We start from the raw sequence: 12,463 nt of genomic DNA on the forward strand, positions 1-12,463 counted from the left end.
ATAGCTGTTATTTTTATAATTGCAAATTATTAATTCAGTTAATAAATGTGATATTTTTTTCACTAACTATGTATTCAGTGATTGAAATAATTTATTTGCACAACGAAGACTAATACTCAATCGAGAAAAGAGGAAAAGTGTTAAAGTGATTTTTTAATAATATATTGTTATGGAACGCTTACAATTTTGAACATCTTTAACAACAAAATACTTGGATCACAGAATATATTATCCTGAGGAATTCTCTGCTTGGATCTTCCACAAATAATACACAATAAAAAACTTTTTATCAAGTTCACGTCTTAAATCAATTATTTATCAAATACACTATAATATCAATAATATTTAATCAATAACTCAACATATTCCCGATGCAATGTCAAATATTTAAAATTGTCACTGATTGTCAGTGTCTGACTGACAATATATGCTGACAATATTATATTCGGCTGAGTGCGTTGTAAGACAAAGATAGATTTGGAAAATATTACCACGGCATTGTGTTCATTTTTTTCGAATCCTGAAAAAACCAATAAATATTTTTGAAAAATTTAAACGCAGAATGAAAGACTAAATTATTACCGAGGGCGGAAAGTCCCTTAGAATATATAAAAAGTTTATTTTGAATGATATATTTGAAATTAAAAATCACACTAAATTTTCTCTTAGTTTTTCACCCCTGTAACTTATTAAAATAAACATTATAGAAGTTCTCAGGGACTTTCGGCCCTCGCTAATAACGTAATATTTCATTCTGCGTTTAAATTTTTCAAAAATATTTATTAGTTTTCTCAGGATTCGAAAAAAATGAATCCCCATTTGAATAGCATTGCAGCCAAAAATACGTACCGATCCTCTTAAGTAAGTTCATAATTCATAAAACATGCGAGAACACAAAACAAAACCACCAACTATGATAGCATGAAAGTGTCAAACGGAAAAATACCATTCACCAGACTGAACGTAGTTTTAAATCGCTGAAACACAGCTGTTCAGTTGAAACTTAAACCGATTATTTCTGGTGAACGCAGCCAGTGTTGGTCCATTTTTTTTTGTTGGTAAAAAAAATCGTGAAAATCACTCCCGATTAGCATCCAAAATTAAATTAATCGTTACCGCTTCAGAAATTACTTTACTTATTTATTGTTTATAACATCTGTAAGATTCATTGGTTCAAAGTGCTTATTTTTGAAAAGGCTGCAGTTAAATTGGCTTAAACGAGTCACTAATCACGAGTGTATGCAAATTTTGAACAGCCATATCTTAATTAACTAATTTTTGTCTTCAGGAAAACAAAAAGTCCAAAATACAATAGCAAAACCTATAATATAAATATTTAAAAAATATTATTTTTTTACTACTTGGGATTTTTGGTATCACCAATAACTTACAAGGGACCAAATTTATTTTGAGCGTTACATACTTAATTTTGATTGTAGAAACTTTCTTAAAAAAAAAACAAAAATAAAGCTTTTTTAAACACTTTAAAAAAGTTGCGATGAGATTTTACCTAAAAGTGCTTTATTTTTTGATTATTTAAGTTGAAATATTCGATTTGAAATTTGACGAATAAGAACCTACTTTTTATTACCTAAAACACTGCCCCTACTATGTCTACATACTTCGTACATACATATTTTTTTCTTTTTTATAAGCTATGTTTCTACCAAGAAAATTTTTTTCGATAAAATTACTTTTTGAGTTATTTGAGAAAAACAGTCTAAAATCGTGTTTTTTTTTTGTTGAAAAATAAGCATATTCACCCGCAAATAACTCGAAAAGTATTGACTTTTATATTTTATATACTATTTATATAATTTATATACTACAGTAGAACCCCGCAAATCCGAACTAATTGGGGGGACAGCCTGTTCGGATTCTGAAAAGTTCGGATTATTCGAAAGTTAGCCTAAGAAGCTAACGAAGATGATTTTTAAAAGATTTGGACTGCCACCGATCCCTTTATGAAACTTTATCCGCACGTTTATGCCTCCAATATTCTAAAGCTTAAAAATATTTAGATTTATGAAATAGATCACTGAAATATTAAATCGCTAACGCTAGTAGTTTTGTTTCGTCACGGGACATGGGAATTCGGCCATGTAAATGATTCATTTAATTTGTAATCTGGATATTGATTACACTATGTTTCTCATGTTTCTTATCTTTTTCAATGTTTTCGTTCATAGTACCTATACCATGGGAAATGTGTATTATGCACATTCCTTTATTGATTGTGTTTAAGTTTTTATAAGTATGTACTACGTATAAAGTATATAAAGTATATAAAGTAAAGTATATAAAGTACGTATTTATTTTTAACAAAATTTCACATGTCCAAATTCCTATTAATTTTACATTGTTAAATTTTCTGGTTCTCTGTACATATAATAAGCATGTTTTTAAATTTTTATTTTGAATTTTTAAAAATTTTTTCACTTTCTGTTGGTTCGGATTTGCCGAAAGTTCGGATTTGCGGGGTTCGGATTTGCAGGGTTCTACTGTATTTAATAGTGAAAAAACACATAGAACTAAAGTTGCTTAGAATTATTAGTCAGTTTATTAAATTTCGGACTTATCTTATACGTATGTTTTTTCACCCCCGAGAAGAGGTGAAACTCACCCCAGGGCAAAAGTATGTACACATCGGCACAATATCACTTTTTTTCTTTGACATGTTAGCCATGTGTACTATGTACGCCAAATTTCATGTCAATCCAAGCGATTTTTTAAAAATTACAGCAAAAGTTCTGAGTAAGTGGATTATAAATTAGCTTGAGTTTTTATAAATATGTGTATGATATACAGGGTGAGGCAGATAACTGGCCTATTAGAAATATCTCGAGAACTAAAGGCAACAGAATCATGAAAATTGGAATAAGGGGGTTTTGAAGGATGATCTATTAATTGAAAATATTTTCATCTCTTTGCAACTTACGGTTATACCGAAAGTTGCTTATAACTTCGTTTTTTTTAAATGGGACACCCTGTATATTTTTACATTTTTGGATTCTCGTCGATGTCTTCTTTCTTAAAATATAAGGTTTTGTAGTATTATACAGGGTATTTTAAAAGATAATTACGTTTTTTTATTAATTTCGTAGCAACATTCACACCCTGTAGAATTGTAGTAGTTTGACATCTAAAACCCTCCTTACGTTCAAATGATTTTTAATATACTCTACTATTGTTAAGAATCATTAGTATAGCTAAATTTTTAATTTTAGTATACAGGGTTGGTCGAAACTCGGAATGAGTATTTTCTGAGTTTTCTTAAATGGAACACCCTGTATTTTACTATTGTAATGAAATGATATTTTATGGTACTTTTTTATTTCTTAAGCATTCCCTATACCTAACTGCTTTTAATTTGTGCTTAATTGTTAATCGCACCAACAATCTTAACTAAGTAGGTATTTCGATAGCTAAACCATTATTGGTAATTTTAAGGACCAGTCTGGATTAATATGTATTTATTTCTGAAAAATTATTTGGGATTGAGTATTTTCACGGCCAACCTAATAAAATTTTACGTATTTTTTGTTGCAATTAATGTTTAGATTGAATCACCAATAACTCACAAATTAAAGCAGTTAGGTATAGGGAATGCTTAAGAAATAAAAAAGTCCTATAAAATATCACTTCACTACAATACAAAAATACAGGGTGTTCCATTTAAGAAAACGCAGAAAATACTCATTCCGAGTTTCGACCAACCCTGTATACTAAAATTAAAAATTTAGCTATACTAATGATTCTTAACAATAGTAGAGTATATTAAAAATCATTTGAACGTAAGTAGAGTTTTAGATGTCAAACTACTACAATTCTACAGGGTGTGAATGTTGCTACGAAATTAATAAAAAAACGTAATTATCTTTTAAAATACCCTGTATAATATTGCAAAACCTTATATTTTAAGAAAGAAGACATCGAAGAGAATCCAAAAATGTAAAAATATACAGGGTATCCCATTTAAAAAAACGAAGTTATAAGCAAAGGTATAAAGTTCCGGTATAACCGGAAGTTGGAAAGAGATGAAAATATTTTCATTTAACCCATTAACCGCCAAGCAAAGAAATACTGCAATAATATGTAATATATTTGATTAACTAGAGTAAAATAAACTTAAACATTCGTAAAATAGTATATTGTGCAACAATTGCAGAAAGGTACTAATTTCTCACGAGTTTGAAAAGTTGCGGTACGAGCGCAAGCGAGTGCCGCAATTCAAACGAGTGAGAAATTACCTTTCTGCACGTGTTTCACACTATACTTTTTCTACAAGCACAGTTTTTCCTAAAAATAAAAATCACAATTTCCAAACGACGATTAATTATAATAGGTACCTATGTGATAAATTTTAAACTGTATTTAATTAATACCTACTAATCAATTTAAATTCCTTATACCTAAATACATTGCACAGAAATTACTTAAAAAATTAATGCACTGCCTTAATTTGTTTAAATTTAAACAATTATTACACATTATTGACATTATATTTATGCAGTCACGGATTTACACAAAACCTACTTCATTCGACGTCTCTTGCACAGGTTGCTAAATCCTTATTGGTTATTTGATAATTATAAAATGTTTAATAAGAATAAAATTGTAAAATAAAACAGTTGTAACATCCATAATTTAGTTTCTATGCTATAGTTAAATATAATAATTGTCTTATAGGTTATATATTTGTCTAAAGTTTAACCACGGATGTAAACAGAATATAACGTTACTCAGAATGCGGTAGTCCACGGATGTAAACAGAATATAACGTTACTCAGAATGAGGTAGTCAACTGTGCAGAAAAGAACTTTGCGGCACAGAAACGTCACTTTGCGGCACAGAAACGTCACTTTTCTGCACACTAATGTCAAATATCTTATACTGTGAGAAAATATCAAGTTTGCTAACATAAAACCGTGCAGAAAAGTGCACTTTGAATAGTGGTTGTAGAAAAAAATTTTTTTACACTTTGATAATGGCAGGTGTCACAACAACAAAATGGTTCGTTTTCGAACCTTTGGCGGAAATGAGATATAAAAATTGAAATACACAATTTTATTTGTTGTGAAAAGTCTCAAAACATTTAGAGTGTAAATGGACCTGGAAGTTTTCATAAACAAAAATAATATGGTTAGAACATTGCCTACACCTTCTTCAGCTTCTTTGTCAAAAATGAAGTCGAACGGCCCTCTATCCTTTTTAGAAATTATTTTAGATATTTGAAGTTTACACTTTCCAATCCTGTATCTTGCACTGTGCCAGTTGCATAAATTCGACGAATCGACATATTGTCTACTGTCTACAACACTACACATCCACCCTTATGGAGCCCCCCCTCCCCCACCCTAGAATATAACAAAACTGAATACCAGAATACCCGTCTTTCTAAAGGTACGTATCCACTATGTTCGTAATATTGGACCACCGAGGCACTGCCACACGGTCTTTGGCGCACTGTTGCACGGTCCGGGAGCGCCAACCATCCACTATGTTCACGAACCTCTTGCACTCCGCGCTCCCTGCAACTGCTCCAATCGATACGGTATGCGTTCCTCTACATATAAACCGACACCAATTGGAACGCCGAGACGGAGCGCGCACTGTTGCACGGTCCGGGAGTGCCTACCATTCACTATGTTTACAAACCTCTTGCGCTCCGCGCTCCCTGCAACTGCTCCCATCTACATGCATGCGCTCCTCTACATATAAACCGCCACCTATTGGACCGTTGAGGCGGAGCGCACACTGTTGCATCGTCCGAGAGCGCCAACCATCCACTATGTTCACGAACTTCTTGCGCTGCGCGCTCCCTGCAACTGCTCCAATCGATACGGTATGCGCTCTCTTACATATAAACCGCCCCAGATTGGAGCGCCGAGGCAGAGTGCGCAAAATTGCACAGCCCGGGAGCGCCAAACGTGTCCACTATGTGGAGCAGTTGCAGTAGCTCGGAGTGAAAACATAGTGGATACGTGTTTTTACACATAATAAAGAAATATCCCAACAAATTACTGCCTGTGCATCACCTTGAACTTATTCCTGATCAGACAGGATTATATGTCGACTTCCGCCAATGGTTCGTTATCGAACCATTATTTTCAAACACGAGATTTGATGACTTAGAAATTATTTTTTTTGTATTTTTATAACAATTGGTGTACAAATAGGTTAAAAAAATAATGTTTTAATTTATTTGACCACAAAAGTGTTATGCCGATAAAATTACTACAGTAAAAATAAAGTTGCGTCGAAGGATTGAAAATGTCGGACATTTAGAAAATATTTTTGTGATGAAAGCATGAGTTTGGAAATTAAACAAAATTAAATTTAGTTACACTTATATCTTCTGGTTGCTTAAAAAATACAAAGATTTAAAAAAAATTAACGAATTGCCAAAAAAAATTCTACAAAAAAATGGTGCGTTTTCGCACCTTTGGCGCTAAATGGGTTAATAGATCATCCTTCAAAACCCCTTTATTCCAATTTTCATGATTCTGTTGCCTTTAGGTCTCGAGTATTTCTAATAGGCCAGTTATCTGCCTCACCCTATATAGATATTTTATGATATGCTGATTTATATTTAATGTTTATTAAAAACTTTGATATACCATGTGTGTTTTTATTGGGCGAGCGGGCCCGCATCCCAACTGGAACCGGGGCCCGCTGATTTATCAGTACGCCACTGCACCTAAGGAAGGTTTACATCCGACGATGGATGGAATGGACATCCTAAGTCTTGACGTCACAAAATTGGGAGGAGCTTATATTTCGCTCCAAACAACTTTGTTTATAATGTTAAACACTCATAAGGAATTTTTAATTTATTGTTTACGTGGTTTGTGGGACAAAATAAGACTTTTCATTTAGGTATTCAGTTAAAGAAACGTGTCAATCAAGAATTTTTATTCGTTTTTGCCCAGGTGAGTTAATTTAATGCAATGATTAGAACGTAAACAGTTTTAAGGTTATGTTTATTTTCAACCACTAAGGAATAAAAACCACCTGAGCAAAAACGAATAAAAATCTCTTAATTAACACGTTTCTTTAACGAAATACCTAAATGAAGTCTTATTTTGCCACACAAGGCAAATAAATGAAAAATTCCTTATGACAATTTAACGTTACAAACAAAATTGTTTGGAGCCAATATAAGCTCCTCCCAATTTTGTGACAGTTGTGACGTCAGACTTAGGCTGTCCATAGCTGTTGATGATGATGAGATGATTGTCAGACGTGAGAATGAAGAATGAACAAAGTTGATGGTAGGTCTACACATTAACACACTACGTAGAATTGACCGCGAGAGAAATAATTATTTTCTTATATAGCTCACAAACATTTAAACATTCAAAATAAAATCGTTAGTCCACTGCATTCTTTCAAATCTATTGACTGTGTAACAAACTGGACATTGAAGCAAGAATACATAAATAAGCTACAGTCATTTGAAATGTTTTGTTTAGTATGGACACAGATGAAAACTAACACGGAAGTATTGCGAGAAATGGGCAAAGAATACGAAATAATAATCACAATAAAAAATAAAAAAAGTTACAATATCTGGGACACGTAATGAGGGGACAGCGATATGAAATGATAACACTGATAATACAGGAAAAAATTAGAGGAGAAATGAGTATATAAGAAGGAGAACTTTGTCAGTATGTCTGCGGGAGATAGTCTAGTCAAATCCGTATATGCGCACAGATAGTAAAATTAGAATCTACAAGACTTGCATACGACCGATCATGACATATGGCATAGAAGTGCGCAAAGACACCAACAAAACGAAACAGATGTTAAGGGTTGCCGAAATGAAAACCCTAAGAACAGTAGTGGAGAAAACAAGAAGAGATAGGGTGAGAAATACAAACATTAGAGAGCAATCCAAAATTCAAGATATTGTAAGATGGGGAAGGCAGTGCAAGAGGATGTGGTACAACCATGTAAGACGAATGGTTGAGAATAGACTCCCAAAAATTGCCCTAGAAAACAACACGTCCGGTTCAAAACCCTCCGGAAGACCGAAGGCCACCTAAAAGATGGAGTGATAGTTGGAAATCTACCTCCCAGGAAATTAACCAGAGGCAGCTTCAGGATTAAACAGACCGAAAGATCTCCAAGAAGTAAAAGTACTTTGTATTGTATATTGTAAATGTATTTCTAAACATTTCATAACAATTTTTTATTTCGACCTTTGCCTGTCTTAAGCTCATGGTTGTAAAGATATTGAAGCAGATTAGGCTAAATTGTTTTGACGTGTGACTTGATAAATCAATCATTAAAATAGGTCTATAAAAGGAGATTTTAGTTTAACATTGAATTATATTCGTGTGAGTTTACAAAACACGAAAATGATTGTTTTAGCAGTTACTTTATGTTTGCTTGTAATATCTGCACAGGGACAAATTCCTGTCGAAAGATGTCCCGATGTAAAAGGAGTTGCAAATTTCGATGGACAAGCAGTAAGTAAGCAGTGAACTTTTTATATTTTTTTACTGTGAAAATATTATTTGATTCTCTTGGTATCCATGAAAATATACATTATAACTGATATTATAACTGATCATTAACTGATATTCATCAGTTCTCTATACTGGATCGCCTGTAGCCACTTTCTCGCTACTCCTTTTATGTAGTCAGTCCATCTAGTCTAGTTGGTGGTGGTACTCTGCGTCTTTTGCAGTTTCTGGACTTTCATATGTTTGTCTTGTCTAATATATTTTCTTACTTGTTGTACATTGGTTTGGTTAAGTTTTTTAGTATTCCCATTGTTTATACAGCGTGAATCATGAGGAACTGTACATACTCCTACCTCGTATAGAGGCCCCTATGAAGAATAACAAATGACCATTAAAAAGTGTCTGCTCTCATTGTTTAATAATATTATACAGGGCGAGTTTCACATTTTGACAGAAATTTGTATTCGTCATAATTTTTTAACGGTCAGATCGATGTGTCTCTTATTTTGGTCAATCGTTACACTATTACCACCTAATCAACTGATTTATTCAAACTAGAAAAAATCAGGTCCGGCTTTAAAAAATTAGTTCGTTTGGTTCTTAGAAAAATTTTCACCCTGTATACGCTTTTAGAAACCTCTAATATGAGTTTTACAAATTAGACAAATAGGCAATTAAAATGGCATAATTATTTTTCCCCACACTATTACTTAATATTTTATAAAAAAATCAAATTTGACTATAAATTAAAAGTTTGGTAAATTGAACCATAGATTTAAAAAAAATAACTTTTATTACAAAAATTAATTTTTTTTTAAACAAATATTTAATTTATGTTACCACCCAATCAACTGATTTATTCAAACTAGAAAAAAATCAGGTCCGGCTTTAAAAAATTAGTTCGTTTGGGTCTTAGAAAAAATTTCACCCTGTATACGCTTTTATATGCCATTTTAATTGCCTATATTAGAGTTTTCAAAAAGCGTCTACAGGGTGAAATTTTTTCTAAGACCCAAACGAACTAATTTTTTAAAGACGGACCTCATTTTTTTCTAGCTTGAATAAATCAGTTGATTGGGTGGTAACATAAATTAAATATTTGTTTAAAAAAAATTAATTTTTGTAATCAAAGTTAATTTTTTTAAATCTATGGTTTACTTTACCAAACTTTTAATTCATAGTCAAATTTGATTTTTTTATAAAAAATTAAGTAATTGTGTGGGGAAAAAATAAATATGCCATTTGTCTAATTTGTAAAATTCATATTAGAGTTTTCAAAAAGCGTATACAGGGTGAAATTTTTTCTAAGACCCAAACGAACTAATTTTTTAAAGCCGGACCTGATTTTTTCTAGTTTGAATAAATCAGTTGATTAGGTGGTAATAGTGTAACGATTGACCAAAATAAGAGACACATCGATCTGACCGTTCAAAAATTATGACGAATACAAATTTCTGTCAAAATGCGAAACTCGCCCTGTATATTATTAAACAATTGGCATCTCGTCCTAAGCAATATGCCCTCTGGAGGATATTGCAGTAACTGAGCTAAGGGGCCATTATTGTTTATTTTCTTTCACGTTGACGGTTGAAGCGTTGAAGGCATGGCATCTGGCATATTTTTTAGGTTAGGAGACTTTGTTTGTTTATGGTTTAATCACGTTTAATTGTTGCTGTATATTACTCGTTTGTTGTTAATTATTTTGTTTGTTGTTACGTTATTTGTCGTTTCGCGTTAAAGGTTAATTGTGTTTTGTGTACAAAATATAATTAAATTTAAAAGAAAAACACAGATAAACGAACAAAACTAAAACACAAAACTAAACATACAACCAAATACAACATACAATATGTAAACAATGGGACGCCGCGCCGGTAGTTTCTCCACTGTCATCAATACGACTAACTTCAAATGGCCCATTAGCTCGGTTCAATTTGATACCACATTGGCGCTGCGATCTTAATCCGAATCGCCAATGGGAGCAGACACTTTTTAATGGTCATTTGTTATTCCCCATAGGGGCCTCTAATCGAGGTAGGAGCATGTACAGTTCCTCATGACTCATCCTGTATAGTAAGTATTACGGTAATTACGTTATTTTACAGTTATTATATTTGGGCTCCCACACTCAATGTATATTTCCTGTTCTATATCACTGTATACTCCCTGTCCTAATATATGGGTCTCAGACATGGACGTTTACAAAAGAAAATATGGAAAAAATAGCAAAGGCAGACAGAACCATGGAAAGACAGATGCTGAACATTAAACTATCAGACAGGAAAAGAAACGAATGGATCCGTAACAAAACAAAAGTGAAAGATGTCTCAGCCCAAGTAGCAAAGCTTAAATGGAAGTTCGCCGAATTCTCCGGTCAACTTACATATCCGAGGGTACAAAAATTACCATCAAGCTGAAAATTGGCAGGATTGTTCAAAATACCATCATAAATGAAATATAAAAAGTCCTCATAAATCCGATCCGAGCTAAAAAATTTACGCTGGGTCAAAGGTCACCAAATATAGTTTTTAGCGATTTTCAACGAAACGGTAAGTTTCAGCATAAAATTACTTTTAACAAAAAATGTAGATTAGATAATTATCTATAAAAAATGTCTTATTACTTTTTTTCCTAAGAGCCACCGTTTTTGAGATACAACGATTCAAAAAGTTGTAATCGTCATAATATGAGCACACGTTTCCGCACCACCTTTGAGGTAGTGCACTTAGCGCGTTTTTTAACGTGGTTTCCCCAGTAGGCCTATTCCACGGATCTGTTATGATTCTGTTTAATTTGAAGCTATGAATAATTGATATTGGCAAGGGTTAAAAATGATAAAAGTTATAAAAAGCGGTATAAATTAAAAAAAAGGGAAATTCATCCAACTGGTTTATAATTTTTTAATACTTCTGCTTCCTCTTCTCCTTGTTCTTCTTCTTCTTCTTCACCTTCTAGTTCTTCTTGTTCTTCTTCTTCTTATTCTTCTTGTTCTTCTTCTTCTTGTTCATCCTGGGTGCAAGTAAATTGCCCCAATAATAACATATCACATGGCTCCTCGATAGAAGGATCAAATGAATCCTCAATTGTTGGTGATTCAACATTGGAGCACGACCGGTTTTGACAATTAGTGCATGCCACCGAACAAAACAGTCCAACTTTTTTGCAACCACATTTAGCGCTACATCCCTTTTTACAGTTGCAAAAACTTGTGTTCAGGAGTTTTTCCGGCGCAGGTGGGAGTAAAATTTGAATTGGTTCTAATGAACTGTCGACTAATTTCCATCCCCAGTCTTTTGGATCTAGCTGATAACCAAGCCACACTTGAACTTGGTAATATACTCGAAAAATATGTTGATGAGCAGCCGCTGAGGTTGGAGAAAGACGAGATAATTGTTTTTTATTTCGAGTATTTTTAAAGAAACATGCATATCGAAACTTATCTAAGCACGTAGTTTTTTTAGGCGCTCCATACATAGAGAGAAGAAAGCTAATTCCGTTGAAAATAACTTCTTGTGGAGTTGAATTAATTTTTTTAAACTTCAGCACATTTAAGTAAAATTAGGTTTAACACGTATATTCACTCCGGAGTAATACTTAAGACTAATAATTAATACCTCGAGGGTGTCATCTACCTTAAAGGATTTCGCCACCCAGGAAGATAACGGTGTAATTTGCATATTAATAAACAAACTAAATTTGCATAAAGTTTATTGTATATTGAAATGTTTTTTAGTACTTAGCAATAAACATTTTGCCTAGAAAGTCGGCTGTCATTATTATGTTCAAACGCTTTTGAGAAAAGAATAGGTAGGGTGATTAGATTAGCAGACGTACCTATAGAACGTGTTTATTCCGACAAAACCCATCTTTACAAATTGAATAAGATGCATAAGTAAGAAGAAGAATTATTATAAGTTAGTACTTTGTCATATCAATTTATTATTTTTGTTGGGAATAAGCTGTAAAATTGAAATAATAATTCTTATTAC

General features: G+C 32.7%; 1 protein-coding gene across 2 annotated transcripts in view; it reads left to right on the forward strand.

The window, feature by feature from the left end:
• LOC126887430 (apolipoprotein D-like) overlaps positions 1-12,463 on the forward strand; it is a 92,656-nt gene that overhangs the window by 71,387 nt on the left and 8,806 nt on the right. Inside the window, exon 1 of one of the 2 annotated variants that reach the window (XM_050654960.1) lies at positions 8,317-8,477. The exons of the other annotated variant lie outside the window; for it this stretch is intronic. Coding sequence (XP_050510917.1) covers positions 8,367-8,477 — 111 coding nt within the window. The 5' untranslated portion in view covers positions 8,317-8,366. Of the gene's footprint in view, positions 1-8,316; positions 8,478-12,463 lie in introns of those variants that run through there. 2 annotated transcript variants of the gene reach the window in all.

Source organism: Diabrotica virgifera, chromosome 6, assembly GCF_917563875.1.
Source record: "Diabrotica virgifera virgifera chromosome 6, PGI_DIABVI_V3a".
Taxonomy (NCBI): Eukaryota; Metazoa; Arthropoda; class Insecta; order Coleoptera; family Chrysomelidae; genus Diabrotica; species Diabrotica virgifera.